Source organism: Acomys minous (assembly GCF_964271855.1).
Source record: "Acomys minous genome assembly, chromosome: 1".
Lineage (NCBI taxonomy): Eukaryota > Metazoa > Chordata > Mammalia > Rodentia > Muridae > Acomys > Acomys minous.
In genome coordinates this window covers 174,208,190-174,232,853 of record NC_140483.1, presented here as the reverse complement: position 1 = coordinate 174,232,853, position 24,664 = coordinate 174,208,190, and the positions used below count along the sequence as shown (strand labels likewise).

Here is a 24,664-nt window from a genome sequence, read left to right as displayed (position 1 = left end):
ATATATTTCTATATCCTCCCTTCTTTCTTTTCAACCCCTATCTCCAAACCTAAGCATGTAAGATAAAGGAAAAGAGAGACATCGCTGAGTCTAACCTTGTTTTTTTCTCTAGATAAGACCAATAATAACTGTAACCAAATCCCATTGATAATAGCACAAGAAAGTAACCAAAAACCTACATGACCCCCCTTAAAGGAAATGGGGTATCATTCTCTTAAGGTTTCTTCTGACTGATTTGGGCTGAATAATACCTTTGTAGGGTCCCAAATAAAATAGGGGAAAATGGTTAAACAAGTTAAGAACAGCATTTGTGGTCCAGTTTCTAAATGTTGAGAAATTCCAGGTTTCATTAGAGTCCTGTGTGGGACATCTGAAATGCTGGACTAAGTGGGATTGGCAGCTTTCTTTGAAAGTGCCCTGGGAGAACAAGTCTTCTTTTGAGTCCTTCCTTTGAAATGTGGAAAGTTCAAACTGAGATGTGCTGTCAGTATAAACCAGATTTTGGAGATGCTGTCTTTAAACGAAAAGGGCTGTAAAATTGTCGGTGAGAACTGTTCTATATTGTTACATATCAACATCTCTGATAAATGTAATAAAATTCTCTAAAGTTGTATCATGTTTACTTTTTTACTTTCATCAGTGAAATAGGAAAACTAAACTTAAAAGCCACCTCAAGGGTCTAGGGGTGTAGTTCAGTTGGAACTGTGTTTGCTTGCCATGCACAAAGTGCCGGGTTCAATCCCAACACCACATAACGCAGGTCATGTCTGCAGTCCCAGCACTCAGCAGGTAGAAGCTGGAGGATGAGTTTTTCAAGGTCATCCTTCCCTGCATAGTTACTTCAAGGCCAGCCTAGGATACAGGAAACCCTGTTCCCTCTCCCTACCCCATCCCATTCTGGAATCCTATTTCTTTAAGCTTGCAGCTGTAAGCTAGCTGTGCATAACAGAATCTTAGAAAACCCAGTCTTAGGTTGAAGTGGCTTACCAGCAGGGTGGTTAGAACTGACCTGAAAGCCTCACTTTAGGCTCCAGTCTCCTCTTGGCCACTGTGAACTCTCCCTGAGCTTCCCATCTGAGCATTTCCACAGTATTCAACATGTGTGGTCCTTCCTGTGATGCCCTGTTCAAGAGTGAGGAGCAAGTCCCTGCTCTTGCTACTCCCTACTGAATGCCTCTTACAGGAAGATAGTTTCTGTGTGATGGCACCCTCCTACTGAGCCAGGGGGCACCGAAATGGACACTTCATCTTTAAGATGCTTCTGGTACCTGAAATCACAGCTTCCATATGTTATATGAGACAATGGTGTATGGAAATTTATTTTGTCTGTAAGTCTTAGCTCCCTAATTGCCTCTTTCTTTCCCAGAAGCCCTTTGCTGTGGTATGCAAGGATGCTGGTTCCTTGTCTTAATTCTCATTTCTTCATTTCTCTTTTGAATCTTCACTCTGTTTTTCTTTTAGTTTATCTCTGAGTCTTTAGACAACAAAGTAAGATACACATACACACACACACGTGTATATATGTATATATGTGGTTTCATAGCTCTACTACCTGGAAGTACATTTTAAAGACATTAACTTTGTTGGATCATTAACAGATGTTAGGATTTTTGTTGCATTTAGAAGATGCTGTCTAGAGTCAAATAACTCTGTTTTGGTTGGTAGTTCTTTCAAACTCCTTTTCCTGCAATAATATGAGAGTAAGAAATTCTTGCTTTCCCCCTTGGCTGATCGTGCTTTCCACTATCAGTAAAAATTAAAAAACAAATCAACTTCTAACATAAAAGAAAACACCTGTTTGGCTTGAAGAGCTTGGCTAGGGAGATCCTTTTTTCTGACATGCCAAACGCGACCATCACAGGGCCCCTGAAAGGGTTTTTTTTTTTTTTCTCTCTCTCTCTCTTTATTTCATGTGAGCATTGGCAGAAACTCTGACAAGCACTTCTTCATATTTTATTACGTTCTTGTCTGCAGAATCTCTGTCAGGCAAAAACCTTGTCAGCGGAAAACCTGTCGTAGGATCAGAGGAGACAAAAACAGGTGTCACACAGGCAGTCAAAACTGAAGGAAAAAAAAGATTAGGCTAAAGAGAGAGAGCAGACAATTACATTAATGCCATTGCTTTTATCTTATAGATGTGTGTTATTATCTCGGGGTGCTGAGTGCGCAATTGCCTCACAGGAAAGTAGACAGGAGACAAGGGGAAACTTGATAGTTATTAACTGAAGAGGCAGTGTGTCAAAGCTGGATAGGGTTCAAAGTTTTACAGAGGGAAAAAATGCAGGCAGCAAGCAACGGCTGTGCGGTTCTGCTTTTGGCTACATAAACTTCATAGCAATCTACTTTTTCTACTTGGAAAAAGATCATAGAGAGAAAAAAAATAAGGAAAGATTTGATATGGAAGCTTTGGAGGTAACATTTATTCTATATACATGGGACACAGTCACAGAACCTTTTCTGTCTCATAAAATCTTGCCACAATGTGAGACATGGTGGGGCATGAAGACAGGCATTTGTCAGTTCAGCTGTGTTGTTTGGATATGTTTAAAACACCTATTATCAACACACTTTTAATTAAAAAAAGCTATTAAGAAGCCCTTTTACTAAGTGTGAACATCTGTACGTGCAAGCTGTAAATTAGAAGATCACATATGTGTGCCTCAGTCAGAGACTAAATGAATTTGGCAAGTGTTTTGTATTACTAGGTTTTTAAACACAGCCATATCTAAAGAAAACAACAATGCTACATTTCACAATTTACATTGATTTTTTTTATTGTGTCTGTTGGTACGGATTAATAGAAGTTTTCTAATTAGAAATTAGAGTCATTATCATGATCACATTAGTAAACAGGACTCAGAGCAGCAGTAAATATCCCTTCTAGTTATTTTTTTTTTTACTCCCCAAAACTTGCTTTCTAAAAGCTGAAACCTTGGTGATGTACAAAGTAGTTTCACTATGCCAGTTGCTTAACCCCTGGAAGAATGTAAGCTTTGCTGATAACTCACACGCGCCAGGCAGTCCGCTAACAGAGGGCAGGCTGGGCAGCTGTCAATTTTCCTGTCTTCTCAGTCGTACAGGTTGTGTTAATGAAGCATCAACAGATACATTGTCTGGCTATGGGCCTTTTTTCTATTTCTTTTTTTTTTTTCAGTCATGCATTTAATACTTGGTTAGTTTAGTTTTTTTCCTAAGCCCTAAGACTTTCTTCTCATCCCTTTCTATGAGCAAATCTTTATATTGGGTCTTTGGTCGCAGCAGTCATCAATGTAGAGAAGTTTGGTATTTCATAAGTACATTGCATAAACCCAGCAATCCAGAAGAAAACAAACACGAGCGTCAGAAGTGTCTGTGAGGTAGCCCAGAGTCTTAAGGGACTGCGTGTGGTGGAAGAAAGCTAGAAGATTAACTACAGAGTTAGAGTGAGATTTCAGACTCATGTCCTGAGGAAGAAGTTTTTAAAAAGGGTGATGACACAAACGTTTAAAAAAATGAAGAAATTAGAATCTAATAATTTCTTTTGGATGTTTGCTACCAAACACTGCTTTATAATATCACCAGATCTTGAAATGTTTCCTCCATATATCTGACAGAGTTTAAAGCATGTCATGCACTTAAGTGTTTTCCTTCGCGAAAATGTACAGATAAATATGCTCCTTCAAGGAAACTAAGTCTATAAAACTGATGGCTCATTTATATAAGAATTCAGTTTTTGTTCTTTAATAAAAGGACACACAGATCACTAAAGCAAATCTAAAATTGTCATGTTTCATTTTAAATGGGTTATGTTTTGCAGCCAGCATCCATTTAAGTCACTGATACAAAAAAAAAATTGAATGAAGTAGGGACACTGTAGCAACTTTAGGCTAGTGTTGGCAACCCAGCACTGGGCAGGACCACAGTAGTCATAATAAACCTGTAAGCCTGGCTTCAGCAAGAAAATGTAATTACCAAATCTCTTCCTACAGCTACTGTCAAGTCTACAGATTAGTTTTTCTCTTTTCTCTTAACCTCCTTGAAGGACAGTTGCTGCACAGGAGCGAATATGTGCCCCTAGACCTGGGCCATGTGGGGCACAACGAAATGCAGCCCGATGCACCTGCCTGCCAGGAGCATGAGCTCCTGAACCCACACACAGGCAGTCTACTTTTCTGGGTGCCGCAGCCAGACATTAATGACTCCCAACATCAGTTCCACAGACTTCATTATGCATAAGGCCACAGGGGAGAAGTGCCAATCAGCTTGAAATACTAGCTGCATCGCCTCAGATGCTGCTCAGATTCTTCCTCAGACTAACTGTGGGTTTTTCTCTGTTGTTCCCACATTCTGAGAGCTGCATGCCCAACTGGAGCCGATAAGACACAGTGGCTGGTGGGGCTTATTAGAACTACTTTTGTCCCACGTCCCTCTCTATAGTGTAGAGCAATATTTATAACAGATTCTGGGAGTATTTATGGACGATCCCTCACCCACTAAAGGGTCATTCACATATGAGTGGTATGTATAGTGAGGATTTGTGGAGTCTTGGTAATGTCTGAATCTAAAACCACCAACACTATCTCTTCACGAAAGGAAGCAATCCCTTTGTACCTCTGGGCCAGATTTTTTTTTTAATCACCAGGCTGGGAAATCAGCTGTTTCCACGACATGTCATTTTTCTTTCTTCTTCCCTCTAAAATAATTTCTACAAGTAAGCCTTCTCTCTCCTTTGCATGAACTCACCTAATTAATTCAACTTTGACAGGAACAGAGAGAAGTTGTGACTCAAGTAGAATACGAGTTATTTTGTAGCTAATTTGCTTTCAATGACATAATTCTTTATCCCAAAAGCAGTGAATAAAATCTGCGGATCTAAATATTATTCAAGTCATAAGGAATTTTGTCTTAATCATAATTATTTCTGTCTCCATGATCTCCGGGTTCGCTAAAAAGTTTTTAATATGCCATCATTGCTCTGTGTTAATGTTCTCCTCCCTTAGTGGGGGAGCTTCCAGTGGGATCAGGCCTGTAGTCTGTGAGGAGGTTCAGTCTTTGCATTGGGCCCTCATGGTCTTTTCTAGTAAGAGAACTGATCTTATAATGGCAAAGGATTGATGTTATAATGATTCCAAAGGGCCTTTTTATGATGAAATTCTAAATACGCAAAATCCCATTAAACCCGTAGAAGTTCATGGGCTGGCTCCATTGAAATGACATATCGTTATATTGGGTATAGTGTGCTTATTATAAAGTGTGGCATAATAGGAAATTATTGGTCATATTAGCAGGAATGAAGAGCCACTCACCCCCATAAATTCAGAAGCTATGGCCTAGACATTTGAGGTAGAAGCAATAACAATATTCTATTTATAAGTAATCAAAGCCTTAAAATCTGGCCCTGGAAATTGCACTAACAAAATATTACTACTAAAAGCTTGATTTTAGAACTTTAACAGCAATCATGGAAAGAATTCTGTAAAAAACATTTACCCAAGGAAGTGTGTTAAGTGTTAAATCTATTAGAAATTAGCATAGTATACCGGGCCCAAATGTTCTAAGAGCTGACCACTTGGCACTACTCTAATTTGGAGTCCTAAAGGCAGTTGAGGAGAGACATGAGGTTCTCCAACTAGCCTTGCAATGTAAAGTCCACTTGTCATGCTCCCAATGTTAAAAGAGTGAGGTTATATATATATATATATATATATATATATATATATATATATATATAACTTATAAAGTTGTTTCAAACAGACATTTAAAAAACATTAAAATATCCAATGCAGTACTAAAATCAGTGAAATAAATTTTCTTTCACATATTTTTCATATTAATTTCTAATTATTTGATACTGTAGAGTGGGTGGTTTTTCAAGACTCATTCCACTTTTCATACTCCTTCTTTCAGTGACTGAAGGGAATGGCTGTAAGCTCCGCATCACTATGCCTGGGCAACTGTTAGCCGGGATCCAGGACCATAGGCCTGAAATTAGCGTACTCCTCTGCGAATCCTCAAAGTAACTTGCATTTACTTTTAAAGAAAGTTCTTTTTTAAGTTATGAGAAACTAAGAGGCATAAACTACTACTGAGAGCCAGTTTTCTAGGATCAGTGTAAAGTACTTTGGTACTTCTACATTAAGAAAAACAACAACAACAACAAAAAAAAGAGACCTGAATCTGTGCTTATATTTTTGATCGTGAGCCTGGCTTTTAACTGGTGAGCCTTCTCTCCACCTCTTGAGTGTGTCCTTACTTCCATAACTTTCACAGAAATTTTGGAAGTGGAGTCTTCAGAATTATGGGTTTATATTTACGTTAATTTATTTGAAGATCCTTGTGTAATTCCTGTCGCTAAGAACTGAAATTAAAATAGCCACACACACTATTATCATCATTTCTTTAGATAGATATCCCATCTTACTTGTTTAGATGGGAAATACAGTCAAAAGTATATGGTATTGTATATTTATTAAATATTCTGTGTCTCATTTGATGCTCTCATTTCGTTAATACAAGTTCTACCTGTTGTCTTGGTTACGGTTCTGGTCTCACCAGTTAATGTTCTTTCTGCGTATGTTTGTGTCCTGTATTGGGGTTTTTTTGTTTGTTTGTTTTGTTTTTTAATTTAATTGCGTAGCCATCACTTTGGAAGACTGTAAAGGTCTCAAAGTACTGAAATAATAAGCAGACCTCAATTTTTACTTTGTTTTAATTGTGAGTTTAAGGTTCTATTTCTGGCATTTTAAAGAAATTCTGTAAGTAATAATCTCTCAGCAACTTAGCTGATACTTCAAGAGGCTTTTATTTATATGTTTTCCTCCCCCGCCCCCCATTTGTATTTTATTGTATAGTTAGAAATCTTGCTTTTCCCAGATGAAATTCTGCATGAAAAAAAAAAAGTTAAAAGGACAGGGAGGTGGGGTTGAGACTGGGTATAAGTCAGTGATTGCAGGGCTCGAATAACAGGTATGATGCCCTAGGTTCAACCCCTAGCAACCCTACCCTTCAGCACAGAAATAGGGCAATTTTTCTGTTTCCATTAATTTTTTTCTCCAAGGATTTTTAGAAAGAAAAATGTTTCTCTTTGTAGATGCTGTTGTTGCAGTCTTACTGTATGACTTCCCTCTGGCCCTTTCATAGGTCTCTTTATTTTTTCCTCTACAGATTTGAGACTATACACTTAGCACATTGCTCACCTTCTAGTGATCATCTGCAGATGATTTTTTATAATATATAAACACTGTGACCCATCTGCTTACCGTATTGTTGGTTTTGCATTTACTAGACTTCCATCTTGTTTTTTTCTTTCTATATCTAGAAAGTGTTGGAGGCGATAGAAAGGGGAGTAAGTAGATCTTAGGACTTCGGTCAAGACAGCACCCTAGCCTTCCCCTTTTAGCTGTAGTAATCATGCAATCTCCTCCTTCCTCCAAAGCATGAAGAGTAAGGGTAGGGGTGAGAGAGACCCCAGGAGAAAGTGGACCCCTCAGCCTTTTACCAATTCAGTTCAAGGATTGTAACTGCGTCGTTTTCCTGTGTTGACTGTCCAACCACCCAACAGTACGAGTACTAAACACCCACAATCGGTTATGTGTCAGATAGTGTTACTGCTTAAAATCAAACTGTTAGGACCTTAGTGAGTGCAGCATATGGCTGGTACTTGCATAGTTGACATGTAAGTGCCAACGTTGTGGGAAAACAACAACAACAACAACACAGAACCTCAAGTGAAGCTCTAAAAGAAAGGGATCGTGAGAAAGAAGAAAGTAACTTAAGGGCAGCCTTGACGTTAAAATTCCAAAAAAATGAGCCCAGCGGTGGTGGCACCCACCCTTGGGAAGCAGAGGCAGGTGGATCTCTGAGTTCCAGGACAGCCACAACCCAAACAGAGAAACCGTGTCTGGAGAAACCAAAAAACAAAACAAAGCAACAACAACAACAACAACAAAACAAAGAAAGAAATTCTTAAAAACTGTAGCCATGAAAATGGAACTTTGCTTGTACCTGCAGCTTCTCCTCAAGTTTTTGTGTTGTTTTTGGTGTGTGTGTGTGTGTGTGTGTGTGTGTGTGTGTGTGTTGTTTTTTGTTTTGTTTTGTTTTGTTTCTTCATGCCCCAGCTGAAGTGGTTTTTCTTGACCTCTACACCCCTCACCCCCGTAAATGATGTTTGAATGATAAATTTGTGCTTATAATTTTGAGTTTATTTGTGTGTTTGTTTGGGTTTGGGGTCCTTTGGGGGTAGGGATATATTTCAAGACAGGATTTCTCCGTGAAGCCCTGGTTATCCTGGAAACTTTCTCTGTACACCATACTGGCCTCAGACTTAAGAGATGTGCCTGCCTGTTCCTCCTGAGTGCTGGAATTAAAGGTGTGCACCACCATGCCCAGCTATGCGTTTATCTGTACTTTTAAGTCTTTTGCTGTCCTTTTTTTTTTTTTTTTGAAAGTAGTTTAATTATACATCCACTTAACAAAACATCAGCAATCAGTTTTCAGAGCCATGTTAAAGGTGAATCCATCACAGTTCTCTTTTTGGCATATACATTTATATTATTACACATAAATAAAATAAACTACATATGGCAAGAACCACAAAACAATTAGGAATTAAATAAATGTTACATTCACGCTGTTTTGGCTAATTATATTTGGCAACTTTGTAGAAAGCATCTTTCCTATCTTGGTGAGTCTAAAATTCTGAATGTAAATCAATACCTGTCATATCTCATCTCTATCTACTTAAAACATCTATCTAGACCTAAAAACATCTTATCTCCTAAATAACTAAGCTTAATTAAAAAGACTAAACTATTTGGTCTTCAACCTCATCAGAGACTTGAGAAGGAATAAAATTTAATTACCTGAGTGAAGAGGAAGTGCAGGTTAGCAGCTTCCAAAATGAATTAACCGGAAGTGAGCCTGAATCATCTGTGTTCTGAAACTCAGCATAGGACCTGGAAATACCCATTTAGTGACCCAGTATCAGTCTACTAGGAAATCAACGGGTAACGCACTTGGGTTGAAACATGTCAGAGAATTATTATGCTGGGAAGTAAACCCACCCTGCTCAAGGTCATTTGACCATGTTTAATTGTATACTTGTATATAACCTGTGTGTGTGTATGTGTGTGTGTGTGTGTGTGTGTGTGTGTGTGTGTGTGTGTGTGTATTGAAGGAGTAAGTTATATGAAAAGACTAGGGAGAGAAATAGAAACCTTTGAGAGACATGTCACATGCAGTTTAGGAAAACTGGGCTAGTTTTGCGTGTACCAGGCAAGTATAAGGGAAAGACCGAACCTAGTTAGAGCTCGCTGCAGTAATGAGGGCGTGAGAGTCTAAGCACCTGTTTTGAAGTGGTAGAAGTTAGATTAGAAAGAAGGAATTGATCCATGACAAACTGCGATGGGAATAGTAAATGATTGATTATGTAAGAAAGCAAGAAGTAATTAGAGTTGATTTGGGATGTTCTTGCTAGATAATATTAGGAAAGAAAAACAATTTCAACAGGACAAAATCTGGTATCTACAGTTGTCATCTCAGCTGTGTAAAATCACCCAGTGGAAGACGATGCAGACACGTCAGTATATGCACAGTCCTTGCTTTGTTTAGTGGGCTGACAGATAATTTTATTGTTTTTCTTTTACTTAAATTTATATCGTTTACAAAAAGAGAGAGTTCCTGTGAGAAAATACCACGTTCATAAAAAGGGGATTTGAAGCCTTTTAGCCCCATTTGCTTGCCCTTCCTTTCTGAGCAACAACAGATCAATTATGTGTTTACATATAAAGAGTATGGGGTTGAATGCACAGGCTTGTGCAACCATAGCTGGATTGCCAGGGGCACATCAACACATGGGGGAAGCATGAGAGGCCACCTCCAGGGAGACTGATGCTTCAGTTGGCCTCCCAGTAGATTTCCTCTGCGAACCACAGTGCCGCAGTCCTCGCTAGTTCTCCTTCATCGTCATCGCAAGCATATCCCACACTGCTTCTTGGCTTGATCTTGTTTCTACCCTTTCCACTCCTTTGGAGCTAAGGTAGCACTCTTCAAGCGATGGGAGGGCTGTACCTGAGAGAATTCTAAGGCGCAAGTGCACTCATAGCATTACTGTTTGCCAGGTGTCTTGCTGTTGCTTGTCAGGCAACTGGTGGTGAAGCTGGGGCTGGACCACTTGGTGCCTGAGTGTAGTCTGATAGTTTGGCGCTATCCTTAATCTGAAAAACAGTAGTTACCATCTACACTCTAAATCATTGCTTTACGGCTATACTTCTTAAACCTTAACCTGTGGTTTTCTCCAGATAGCACTACCACAGAAGTTCGTTGCAAGACCTTTATCATTCAACCTGTCATGTGTCTGGTAAAATTAAGAAAATGTATCTATATGCAAAATCTTATTTTTTTTTTTTAAAATTACTCATCACTACAGATAAAATCAAAATGATGGGAATGTTAATGTTCACGCATTATCAAACAGAGAGTGGACTATCTGTCAGAGAAACAGATGAAACTATAGGTTGTTTCTTCGCAGATTAGCCATGGATAAGTAGTGTGTGTAGGAGAAAAGGAAACTGCTGTTTCTGTGCTCTTTTCTGTTGTTAAAGATGCAACTGTTGAAACACCTGTCACATGTACAAATCACACTGTATCCTGCTAAAAATCAACATTTGGGTTATCATTTATTTATTCCCATGTCATTTCACTAATAGACTGGCTACAATCTGTTACTTAAGTCTCCAGTACCTAATAGAAAATATTCTAAATTTCATAAGATTAAATAAATTCTAAATAATGATAATTGGAATCAGTTGGGGTATGTGTGTGTGTGTGTGTGTGTGTGTGAGAGAGAGAGAGAGAGAGAGAGAGAGAGAGAGAGAGAGAGAATGAGTATAGAAGCCAGAGACTAGGAAATAAATATTTTACGTTGTTTGATTGTATAGGTGATAAGCACCTTATTCACTGATAAACACAGTTTCTGAAAGAAATTATGAGAAATTTATATCCACAGATTTTATCCAGTGTGTTTCGTAAATCATATAGGTCCAGGAAAATGAATGGAATTGGAGAGTAAGCGCTGCGTTTCTGTGTTAGGGGCTTTCCTGCTATCCTAAAGGCCCCTGCTAGGGTTAAGCACACATTGAGGATAGAGAGAGGTTGGTCTGAATACTCAGAAAGCTGGAGTCCATTTTCATGATTGGACACTTTTCAGTGTGGCCTGTAGATGAGTGTGTTATGTGAGAGTCACCTGACGTGAGACCTCAGATGGCACCTGCCCCTTCTGTGCCTCCCCGGGCTGTGCTTGCAGCTCCATGGCTGAGCTCCAGTTAGTCCCAGAAGCCATGTGTCATGTCTCCCATGCTTATAACTTTTACTTTCGTTAAACCAGTACACTTTTGCCATATTTTCATTTGTAAAACTATACGTTTGCAGTTTGTAGAACATTTTAATGTTTTTCCTATTAGTAACAACAACAAAATTAGAAGCTTTCCATAGATTTTTTTTTTTTTTTGCTTGTTAGGATAAAAGCTACTTATAGTCCTCCCATGCTCTACTCTTTTACCACTATGATTTACTCACAGTCTTTTTTCTGGGGGGCGGGGGGTGGTATTGGTCACACTGAGTCAGAAAGCGGGGGAGAACTGGCCCCCTTATCTGTGATCCCGCAGGCCTCTTAGGTGGTTCTGGTGCACACCACGATGGAGATCCTCTGCTGACTCCATCTCCCTGTATTGCTCACCTGCTAGCATCCTAATTCTCTTAGAAGAAGAAAGCTTGTTCTTTCTTTCCTGGGCCACAGAGCATTTATTGAGTCTCTCCCAGCATTTACAGCTCCTGCATTTGCCTGTCTTTGAAGGTGGAGGCCACAACATAAATTACTTTTCATCCACATACAGCCCCTTCTCCGTGGTCTGGTAATAAGTGCTGATGAGCAAGTGAACGTATGCATGAATGAGGAACAGCGTTTTAGGAGGAGTGGCGATCAATAAGGTCAGCCGCTGTGGAGAGATCACGGAGAATAATGAATGAAAAATCTATTGGATTTCGCAGTAAGGCAGGTGTTGGTGACCTTTGAAATGCTTGCTTCAGCAGAGTGATGGGCAGGAAGCCCAGATTGCTGAAAGTTAGGGGCGTCCAACATGATAAGGACTTACACACGTCTTATTGACTGTTTATCTGAACATGTACAAACAGTATTTTCCTGGGTGTAGTTACTGAATGACTTTTTTTTTTTTTTTTGGTTGGAAGCCTAATTCCACTGAGCCTGTGATCTTAGGAGACCTGGTCATTGTGACATGATGTGTTTCTAATTTTATAATTAAATGAAATGATGACGAACCCTACAATGATATAGGACATTCACTAAGTGCTTAAATGGCCATTTCCCTTGCTTGTCCATCCTACAATATTTTTTTCTTTACTAATTTTATTTTTTTTAAAAGTGACTTCTTTAGAATATTCCTCACTCTGGTCATGGCAAAAATTATGAATTTTATTTGGACTGGGGAAATATCAGACAGAAAATTTGAAATAGCATAGTACCTACCAGGAGACATTCCCTGAAAGGTAGCTGAATCAGTGGTAGGGTTGCCAGTAAATCAGATAGGGATGGGAAACAGAATGGAAGACCTTAATTTCTAGCTTCTATTTGAGAGAAGGAGAAAGGGACACACACACACACACACACACACACACACACAGAGAGAGAGAGAGAGAGAGAGAGAGAGAGAGAGAGAGAGAGAGAGAATAAGACTGATTGATTGATTATTGGACTCCTATAACTGCAGATTTCAAGCATGATCCATTCTCAACCTCAAGCACATCATTAGTACCATCACAAGGTCTTTTAAAGACTATGTTATAGCCCAGCTCATCTGACTCATAATTCCCTTTCATTAGCACTTTTGCTGGCTACAAATTCAGAGCAAAAGATAATCCCTGCTCTTTGTAAAGTCCTGACTTTGACCTTACAACCCATCATTGCACTGTTGTGGTCGGGAATAGGACAGACTGGCTTTTCCTCAGTGGTCTGACCCATGCTTCTCACCATACAGAGGTGAGGCCCGAGTCCTCCACAGGATGGGAGATTTCAAGAGCCAGCAGAGTCCTCACTTACAAGACTAACTTCTTAGTTTTTATTTCTCTAAATACTGTCAAGTTTTGGTGACTCAGCTGTGGGTGGTTGCATACAATTTTTATACCAGAATGCAGGAGGCAGATGCAGGCAGGTCTCAGAGTTAGAGGTCAGCTTGGTCTACACAGAAGATTCCAAAGGAGGCAGGGCTACATAGTTAAGTACTGTCTCAAAGCAGACTCCTTTGTGACTCCCTACAAACTGGACCCATAAAATAGAGTTTTTTTGGTGTAATGTAGAACCTTTGGTGCTGGGTTTAGGCTGAAATTATGAGTGACATCTGCAAGCCGTGCTGTCTGTTTCTCACACCTTCATCCATTGCTTCATCTCCTAGACTGTTGAAAGCCCTCTTTTTGTGGACGAGTTGGGCTTTATGCCTGACTAGCCTAACATCTTCTGCACTAAGGTCTAAATCTGACCCTAAGCTGATCTGTATAAATAAAGTTTACTAGGATGGACACACACACACACAAACACACACACACACACACACACACACACACACACACACACACACTTACTTAAGCCTTACAGATGTGTAGCTCATTCTGTGCTATAATGAATAAGGGAGTAATTGTAAAAAAAAAAAAGTGGTAGCTTACAAGATAGTTATTAAATGTCAGGACCTTGTAGAATACTTTGTTGACCTCTGTTGTACAAATTGTTATCATACTGTTTCTACTTCTTTATATATGACACACTTATAAAGAATGATCATAAACTGATAAGATGGATCAGCAGGTGCTGATGATGATCTGAGTTCAGTCTCCAGAGCCCACATGGTAGAAGAAAAATCCCACAAGTCATTCTCTGACTGCTATGTAAGCACCATGGTATATGTGAATACCCACAAAATAATTAAATGTAAAAAAAATAAACAAATAGCCTTATATCTCACTGCCTAGTTACAAAAGGTACTTAGAGGGAAATATTTTTGCCTTACATATTTCACTTGTGCTTTTTAAAAATATATTTTATTAATTTATTCATATTACATCTTAATGGTTATCCCATCCCTGGTATCCTCCCATTCCTCCCTCCCTCCCATTTTCCCCTTACTCCTCTCCCCTATGACTGTGACTGAGGGGGAACTCCTCCCCCTGTATATGCTCATAGGGTATCAAGTCTCTTCTTGGTAGCCTGCTATCCTTCCTCTGAGTGCCACCAGGCCTCCCCATCCAGGGGATGTGGTCCAATATGGGGCACCAGAGTTCGTGTGAAAGTCAGACCCCACTCTCCACTCATCTGTGAAGAATGTCCTGTCCATTGGCTAGATCTGGATAGGGGTTCCATGTTTACAGCACATATTGTCCTTGGCTGGTGCCATAGTCACTTGTGCTTTTAAAGTTAACTGAAAATCTCTGCCCCCCCTCCATTTAAGTCTCTTCCTCTTTTGAAACTACGGACCTCTTAGCCTCTTAATGACTTGGAAGATGGGCTAACACTTTCCCTTCACGTCTGAACACATCTGAACACAAGTCTGCATTCACTTTGCGAAGATGTAGCGTGCCAAACCCATGCATAAAATTTGGGATTTGGTGTCATATTCTTTTCTCTGTGATCCCTTCAGATTCTCATTTGTTGTGGTCAGAGCACAAACAGGCTTGTTTGATGGGCATTCGGCAGGGTTGATGAAAGGGAAGTGGAAGAGGAGCCGATTTCCCCGGGTCTGGGCCTCCAAGAGGATCAGCCACTCATCACGAGGCTGTGTAGTCGAGCTTTACTTGAAGAGGAACAAGATAGTAACAGCCCTTTCCTGCCTTCCCCAGCCTGAATGCCCTGTGGGGTGAGAGAAGACTTCAATCTGCGTGCTTGCGAATCCCTTATCTTTCCCAAACGTTAAATTAATTTTTAAAGCTATTTATTCAAAGTTGACTTAACCACCAGAATAGGAGAGATCAGACAAATCAGCTGCGAGACGTGAAGTATGGGGGAAACCCGAACTCTTTGACAAAGTATTCCTGCGAGTAAATGTGTTGAATGAAGCCAGCGGGTAAATGATAAGGGCCTTTACACTGTGGATGTAAGAAAGCAATTTATCAAGAGTACATGAACTCTCTAGTGGTTTCAAGTCAGGAAGAAATGAGAGTGGAGGAGGAGCCCTAAAAAATACATTAGAAATACTTAAAAATGGAAAGGGGGAAAAAAAATAAAAACCTCCGTGTGCACGCTCTTTTGAATCTCTCCATTATTATGCAGACGTGCTGGTATGTTTAAATTGGGGTTGTTCAGCTTGTGTTGGGGCTGTAGGCAGTACTGTTGTGGGGTAAGGTGTTAGGGAGACAGCATGTGACACAAGCCATTCAGTAGCTTAGAAGCTGCAGGAGCCTTGGGTCTTCTCAGATGTAGCTATGACTTAAGGCAGGGCATGGTCTGTTATCTATTTGCCCGACTCATGAGGCAAGATGGCCATCTCTCTGGCTTACAGCGTTTGCATTTTTACTCTCTAGGACTTATGTGTGTAATTTTGACAGATAAGTGCGACACCTTTTGTGTCCTCTTGGGGAGTTGTGGGTGCCTTTCAGGAGCCATCTCTTGTCTCCTGCTGCATCTCCCAGAGCCCTGTGGCTGAGACATGTTACCACATTCATCATTTACAGTGGAGAAACTGGGGCCACATACTTTCTGTTCTCAGCAGCAGGGTTTCCGGTAACTCAGATATGGCTGGGAAATAAAACTTAGGATCTTATCTTAAGGCTTTTAACATTAGGGAGGAGATGTCATTTCGTAGAGCTGAGGAGAAACAGTTACTGAAATGTGAAATTCCAACTGTTTACTCTAGAGTGGCCATCCTCAGCTTTTTTTTTTTTTTCACGAGATAATTCCATTAACTGAAATGGCAGAAACTCCCAGTTGTAGTCATTTGGTTTTTTTTGCATCGGACACGCTTGTAAGAATGCTTAACAAAGCCAGGTGTGGTGGCGCACGCCTGTAATCCCAGTACTCGGGAGGCAGAGGCAGGCGGATTGCTGTGAGTTCGAGGCCAGCCTGGTCTACAAAGTGACTCTAGGACAGCCAGGGCTAACACAGAGAGACCTTGTCTGGAAAAACCAAACCCCCCCCCCCAAAAAAAGAACTCTTAACAAAAGTAACCAAATCACTTGCGGATGGTCATTGAGTGACTGAAGACAAGACCATCCAACGGGCAGATATCAGAGGAACTTGAAGCTCCCTTAGCTAATCTGAGCTGTACTTTTTAGCCGCACCCCCACACAGTTGGCTTTGTTGTGATTGCAGTCGTTTGGGTGCGATAGCCCTCCTGTATAGCCCAGGCTTGAGCTCTCACTTGCCTCTCTCAGTCCCTGGAGCGGAGCACTAAGATCTCAAGGACAGAGTCTTCAACCTGCCATAATCCAGCAAGAACTTTAACCTTGTAACTTAAATAATAGGCTCCCTCTTTAAACTGGTTAGGGGATATAAGGGGAGTTAGCAGAGCTGAGTCACTTTCGGTTTTAAAGGAGGGTCTCACTACATAGTCTGTGCTGACCTAATGCACATTGTGCCACCATACCTTGTTTGGGGGGGAAAGGGGGGACTGGGCGGTGACTCTTAACTTGTGCAGGTGGTAATGGCAGAGCCCATTTGCGCAGCGTGAATGTGGGATTCTGTGCTTGTGTAGGAGAGAAGGAAGCACCGGGATAACTTAAGCTAGAGTTTTAATTAGCAAATTAATTAGTCATAGTTTTAGAAAAAGTCAAGTGTTTCATCTGATAGTGTCTATAATTTATAGATACCAAATGGAAAAGAGGAAGCAACTCAGGGAGTGAGGGCTCTTGTTTAAATAACTGAGATCATGAGCTGACTGTCAGAGTGGAGCCTGGGTAATATCCAATCATGTTTCTAATGGTTTTTCTTTTGTTGTTGTTTTGTTCTCGTCCTTTCTGTCTCTTTATGCCCACCCCATCCCTGGGACATCGGTGGGATTACGGCAGCCTTGGATAAGCTCAGCACACAGCACCTGTACCATCCCACTCAAGTGGAGATCGTGCAGTCCAATGTAGTGTTTGACATCAGCAGCCTGATGCTCTACGGGACGCAGGCGGTGCCTGTGCGGCTGAAGATACTGCTGGACCGGCTCTTCAGTGTCCTGAAGCAGGAGGAAGTGTTGCACATACTGCACGGCCTGGGCTGGACCCTGCGGGACTATGTCCGCGGATACATCCTTCAGGTAGGGGAGGATCTGACTGCTGCCTCTGGGCCAACTCCTAATGGGCTGGATGAGAGCTGCGGCTCCACCTGGTTTTCTTCTTCTTCTTCTTCTTCTTCTTCTTCTTCTTCTTCTTCTTCTTCTTCTTCTTCTTCTTCTTCTTCTTCTTCTTCTTCTTCTCCTCCTCCTCCTCCTCCTCCTCCTCCTCCTCCTCCTCCTCCCCCTCCCCCTCCTCCTCCTCCTCTTCCTCCTCCTCCTCCTCCTCCTCACACCCAGGCAGGTGTACTCTTTTCTGGTCGTGGAGTAGGAAAGGGGACAGTGACATTTGTAGGCTACAGGCAGGCCTCAGTATGGAGTTGAAGAGAAACATAGCCTGTTGACTAACGTTGCTCTCTGTGTACCTCTGAATTCAACTCTTCCCCTCCAGAGTGGGCTACCTCATTTCCCTCAGTAAATCTCACTGTCTTCTAGGAGAGCGGTGAGTTTTGAAAGCCTCACATTACCCTCCAGCTAGGTTTATTTAGGTATTCCTCCTTCCCAGGAGGCACGTCTGCTTGAGTGCTGTGAACCCTCGCTATGTATCTTCACCCAAACCAAGGAAAGAAATGTAACCCACATAAACTGTCTGTGTATCCTGCAAACTCTCACACTGTAGCCTCAGGGCTTGACATCCAGGAAATGTGCATGTGGAAATAGGCTTGGTTACCTTGTGACCTGGAGATCCTCCTTTGGACCAGTGACACTTCTAATGTGCTAGGACTTTTAGACTTATCTGGAAAGCCTGAAGCCTCTGCCCTGCCAGCAGTACCCCATCTCTCGTTACCTTTTTGGTGCTATGTCGTAAGTCATTTTGCCTCTACCGTTTCTTTCTGTCTATCTGCCTTCCTTAACCCTTGAGGGGTAACTGGTGAGAACAACACGTTCAGAGACCCCAGGCTCCAAAGTCTGCACGATGAAACGCTAACTTATGCTGAAGGAAATGTCACTTGGAAAAGGTAGAATCTCACATTTAAAAAAATTTTTTTTTCTATGGCGATATTTTCAGAAGTGACCACTCAGAAAGAAAAAAATTTTATGGCTGTGCCAGCCCTATAGAGTACTAGAAATAAAACTGATGTTTATGATCTGAGCCATCCCACGTAACGTGCAAGTCCTCGAGTGCCGAATGCACACACATCACACACACACACACACACACACACACACACACACACACACCCCATGTCTGTAATGAAGGAGCTTCTCCAGTCTCTCCATGTTTCAATCTGGGATGAGTACATACAAATTCATGCCATTCTCCTACGTGATTCCGCTGGACAGCCGCAAGGACAGGATAGTAAACAAAAGTAGAAAAAGAAGAAATAGAATGACCTGCCTGCTTCCATAGTAGGATAATTTCTTAGTTTAGTGAGAGCTTCAGCTTGGAAAGCAGAGAAGCTTTAGCCCTCAGAAGATGGACAGAGGGTGACCATGATATATATAATTTTCAGTCTATATTACTTACTTTTCGGTTGCTATGGTAAAACCCCATGACCAAGGCAACTTACAGAAGGCTTTACCTTGGATTATAGTTCCGGGTTAGCATCTTTGAAGGCAGAGACAGCGCATAGCACACATGACAAAAGGGACGGAAATCTGAATGGTCACATCTTAACCACAAACATGAGGCAGAGAGTATAGCTGGAAATGGCCGGAGGCTTTAGACTCTTGAGGCCGACCTGCAGTGACAGACTTTCTCCAGTAAGGCCACACTTCCTAAACGTCCCCCACAGCACTACCAGCCAGGCACCAAGTGTTTAAATATATGAGCCCGTAGGAAACCTCATCTGGACACCACAGTTTTAACAAGTGTGCTACATATTCTCTCCTGTGCCCCAGGATAAGAGGATTTCGGTTAGGTAAGTGGGCAGATGGTCCTCAGAGCCAGGGAATATAAAGGGATGCATAATCCAGGATGGAGAGTTGGGACAAAGCAAGCATGGAACCACTTTTACCATTGCTGTTTATACTAGCTCTGAGTCCCTTGGGGTACCAGATCTTCCTGCAGTGGTTGCCATATGATTTCTAGCTTGTCTTTTGGATATTATTTTTTTCCTACAAGAAAAAGAAAACCTCCTCTCAGATATCTGCCTAGAGTTGTTAGCTAAGTTTTCCTTTATTCAAAGCCCGTGTAACACCTTTACTGCCTCCACTGTGTTGCTTGCTGCTGCCATCAATACTGTATTTTAACACCACGACTTTTTATGTCTGTACATGACTGTCCTGGTCTGCCGTCATAGCCCCAATAGTACTTTCTGGTGTTTCTACAGGAACTCCTCTGTCACGTGTTGTAATACTGCTATTTTCTACCATTCTGATTTGATCAGAGCTTTTGTGAAAATATAAAATAATTGTTTAGGTATCAAATTTCCAGTATTCCATTATTTACTCTATAGCATTGAAAATATACTGCTTTCAAATAGACTGTATATTTCATTTTGTATGATAGTTGTAAGAGAAGTGTTGAAGAAAAATTCAGCAAAAAGCTTCAAATCTATATGTACAAAACCTCTTATTAGGAAAGGAAGTGCTACTTATAAAATATTGCCATTCTTAATATAATCATAATTGATTTTCATTAGTATAATTTTTGACAAATCTCAAAATTTTATGTATCATTTCTTAAGAGTCTGGAATTGATAGTTTCAGGAAAAATATAGATTTTACATATTAGAGGAACTCTCAGCTTAGTTTCTGTCTTCTTTTATTGATAGAATTGATGTAATATTGATTTTCTTTAAATGGTACTTTCTGTTGTTTAGCATTTATCATATACTTGTTCTGTGTAAAACAGATCTGAAGTTAGAATAAAATCAAAAGGTTGCAGGGCACAAAAACATCAACAACAACAACAAAAAAACCACTGAGAAAACATTCATTTTGTAAAAGACAAAAGGAGTTGGGCTGTAAAAACACCCCCTTTCTTCTAAAAATGGTTCTTGATTACTGGCCAGTATTTTAGAATTATGTGTGGTAATGATAGGTATGCACAAATGACTTGGAATATAATTATATGTAGCATATTTTGTACAGGTAGACTATAAAATGTTCATCTGAGAGCTGGGGAACCCTATAATGCACCATTAGTGTACAAGTCATTTTATCTGGCTAAAACTCAATTGTCTTGTAGCCCTCAAGGCATCAATTTTAGCATTATTGCTCTCAACAACAGTATATTGAATATTATGTCAGTTAAAGGAGAGTAATTATCAAGGCAAGTTAGGGTGGCTGTTAGTCTTACCACATATTGACTTGGTTAGCAGTTGGCTATAGATTGTGTTACTGGGCAAATGAAGATGTACGGTAAGTTGAACTGGTCAAGCCAGGATATTAATCTAAGTCTCTCTGGGCCCAAACCTACATCCCTTATGTATACACCCAGCTGCTCCTACCTTTAGTAAGAATTTTCAAAGTGGAAGAGAGTATGTCATCTTTAAAAAAAAAAATTTGGCAATGTGTGGTTAAAGGAGAGGAGCAGGTCATTTAAAACTCAAATGAAAGCTATCATTTGTGTATGACGTTCAAAGGGAAGGGAAGGTAACAGGGATTACCACACAGTCATTGAAAAGCTTGGCATATCTGTCAAAAAGCCTTTCACTTTCACTATGTGTTCTACAAGCCAGCCAGTTGAGTGGAAAGTAGAAAGCATAAAAAGGTGAGCCATTTCCTAGAGGTGAAAATCTATGTTCTCCCGCGGTTGCTAAAGTCCTCATTCATAAAGGACAGACGGAGCATGTTCCAAGAAAGAAAAATGGTAACATTCACTTAAATGATAAAATATAAATACAAGGGAGCATATGTTCTTCTGCTATGAAAGAATAATAATTGTTCTTTATATTAATTATGATAATTCCAAGTCATCCTTTACAGACATGTTTATTGACAACCAATAAAAAGCGGCCTGCCCTCTTGTCCTGTGCTCATTTCCTTTCTGTCTTCCACTTATCATTGTTGAATTTAGTCGTTTAAAAATAAAATTTTCACACAGTCTCTCTTTAGCTTGAACATGTAGTTAACTTGCCTGGGTGCATGCACCGTCCTGTCTTTGGCAAGCTCCCCACTTGTAAGCCAGTCCTTCCAGAATTCCAAGAAGCAGTTCAGACTTTCAGAATAATTAGCAGAGTGTCAACAGCCTGTGAGTAGAGTAGCAGGGATGTGCACTGCAAGTCGCCTGGGCTGTTATGGAGCAAGCCACGGTCTTCTTGCATTTCTCAAAGACTAGGACCACTCTGAGGAATCTAGCTTTAGATGTGGGAGGAGCCACATGCCCCTTCATGACACTCATTAGCATAATAAAGTCTCTCAGGGCTTTCTAAGGCTGTGGCCTGTTTCCCCAACCCTTTCCAGTTCCTAACGTTTTTGTCAAGCCCATCCAAAGAATCCTGAACACACCTACCTCTTCTTCAGCACAGGCTCCACATAGGAAGGGCATCTTCTCTCTGCAAGTCCCTCCTGTTCTGCCTGTGTGGGTAATTTCTTCTTCTCTGAGAATGAGGTGAAATCTAGTTTTTTTCCAGTAATAACTGAAACAATGGAACACTTCCTTTTCTGCTGTTATTTTTATCGCAAGACTGTTCCCTACAAGCTCATACCACAGTTTAAACACAATCGGTTGTTAAAATGGCTTTTCAACCATTTCTAAAGCACTACAAACTCACTTGATGTATATACAAGTTACAAGAAAATATACTTAAACTTAGGACAGTATGAATCTTTACTCATGCAATACCCAGCCACTTCAGTTGGTCAAAGCAGCCTTAACTTTTCTTCTGACATCCGAGGTGCTGACTGCGACAGCTGCAGATAGGCCACTGAAGGTAGTGAGGAACAAAGGCTTTTTGGTTGTGAGCCTAGCCTTTAAGGGCTGAGCCATTTAATCCCAGCACCCGGGAGGTGGAGGCAGGCGGATCGCTGGGAGTTTGAGGCCAGCCTGGTCTACAAAGCAAGTCCGGGACAGCCAGGGCAACACAGAAAAACCCTATCTTGAAAAACAAAAACAAAAAAACAAAAAACAAAAACAAAAAACAAAAAAAGGAAAGAAAGAAAAGAAAAAGAAAAAAAATGAAGCAAAGGCTTCCAGGCTGAGAGGTCTGTGCAAAATAAACATTTTATGGGATCTGTGTGGTAGAAAATGTCAGTATTAAACGAACACTTACATGTGTATGACCCTGTGAGAAGTAAATTCATTTGTTTATTCTTGAATCCCCATCCACGCCCTCTTGTAGTTACTTTCAGTACATCAGCATTTGGTACACTAACGTGTTTATGGGCTACATGACTTTTCTGTGATCACAGGAACTTCATAGTGGCACAATAATGCCATCTCTCACTCTCCTCTCAGCCCACATACAGCCCGCATGTTGGCCATTTGTGTTCTGTGTGGGAAGGCAGATCCACGGTTTGCATTCCTGGCTTAAAGTCTTATCAGGAGTATGAACTGCGGCCTGTGCCTTTATTTAACAAGAGTCCTTCACCTGTAAAATAGCATAACGATAGCACCTCACAGCTTTGTAGTGAAAATAAAGGAAGAGAATGTATACAAGAAGAGCCCGGCCCACGACAGTTGTGAGTATGTTGGTGAAAACATGGTGGTGAACTGTTGTAGACTGTTGCTTACCTGGCTCATCTTAGTTTATAAAATAGTCTTGAATTCTGGAATTCCTTTTTTTTTTTAATGTATTTTTTTGAAATAGAGTTTCAGTCTGTTGCCCTGGCTACCCTGGCACTTGCTGTGTAGACTAGGCTAGCCTCTAGCTCAGACATCCCCCTGCCTCTACCTCCCAAGTTCTTGGATTAAAGACGTGCACCACCACTGCCCAGTGAATTCTGGAATTCCGCGTTTCGCCACGCCCCTCGGAGCAGAATGCCTTTTCAACCCTTCAGACATAGCGGTAGCTCCTCTTCCTGCTGTAAAGAAATCACACATACACGACCGTGCACACCAGCATACACAGGCGTTTGAACACACTTGAATGTAAGTGGGAGCAGGCGAGAATAGTGGCAGACGCTGGATTCTACAGTTGGAAGGACTTAGTAAAACTTGCTTTCACCTTTGGCAGCTGTTACTTAAGAGAGAGATAGCAGGTCAACGTCAGTTTCTTTATCTATAAATATTATAGTGAAATTATATTTAAATATCTCATACGTTAACTAGCCATGGCACACTTTGTTAATAACTGTTACACTGTGTGTGTTCACATGTGTGCCTTTTTAAAGAAACAATTTAGTTTATAAGGCACTGTTTTTAATCACTTTTTTATCTCTCTTATTTCCTCAACTCCTCAGGTAGCTTTCTGAGTCCCTGGTGCAGAATAAATGAAACTTGTCAAAAATTATTGGAGTAGGCTCTTACATGAAACAAAAGTAATAGGGTAAGGGTGTGCCTTGGTGATAGAGCCCTCGCCAAGCATGTGCGCGAGGCCCCAAGTCAGGTCCCAGCACTAGAAAATAAAATAGGCAGATTTTTAAATCGCCCTTTTAGGGAATTCCAGAAGCATAAAGAAGAAAGGAGCTATGTATAGTTTGCTTAAGTTGCCTTTTGATCAGTTAATTGCTACGCACTGAGCCCACCAGCACAGGTCTTTCCAAAAGCCCACGCAATAATGAGCAAGGCAGCCATGGGCAACTGATGTGAGGGATGCTATTGGATGAAAACTAAGAGAATGTGCAAATGACTTAAAGGAGGAATAATTTGGTCCCAGGTAAAGATGGGCTAATCACCACGACTCATAAGGAACTTATCTTTGTATCCTGTCACCAACTTGCTAATCTTTTTCAGAGAGGAAGAACACATTCAAAAGTGGTCAAGATCCCTCTGTTTCTAGCAAGGACTCACAGAAGATAAATGACTTGGGGCAGTGGCTTACGTTTACATTGTTTCTTTTTTCAGAGTGCCTGGGCTATTTACAAGCAGTATGCTGGTGATCCTCCTAGCCTCTGTATTAGAAGAGATAGTTTGGGAGAATTATCCCTGGTTTAAAAGTTACTATGGTTAAAGACCTCGGGCCGACTGGCAGCTGGAAGGTGAATATAAGGATTGTGAGTCCCCTGGCAAAGCTCTGACTACTCGAACAAGCAGTGAAAACAAAGGTCCTCAGACATAATGATGTCACTTGGTGTTTTGTGCTCAGAGCTAGATGAAAATTCTCTTCCCTTTACCCTTGTAGCATAGAACCTATTATCTCACCAAATTCCAAGGTGGAAGGCAGTGACGTCAGGAAGAGGGCCTGTGAGTATGGAGCATAGGAAGGAAGCTTCTGCATTCACCAGGAGAAGCAGAAGTGAGTCCAGCCTTCCGTGACAAGTTGCATTTGATAAGAACGAGTTCCGGTTTACTTAAAGGCATATTTGTTGTTGTTGTTGTTGTTGTT

At 40.8% G+C, this 24,664-nt stretch overlaps 1 protein-coding gene across 9 annotated transcripts in view; it reads left to right on the top strand.

Annotated features, from left to right (window-relative positions):
• The window catches only part of BNC2 (basonuclin zinc finger protein 2), a 414,736-nt gene that overhangs the window by 282,343 nt on the left and 107,729 nt on the right, over window positions 1–24,664 (top strand). For all 9 annotated transcript variants that reach the window (XM_084787363.1, XM_084787366.1, XM_084787365.1 and 6 more), the window contains one exon: window positions 17,041–17,276. In XM_084787363.1, the coding sequence (XP_084643489.1) occupies window positions 17,041–17,276 (236 nt within the window). The remainder of the gene's footprint in view (window positions 1–17,040; window positions 17,277–24,664) is intronic.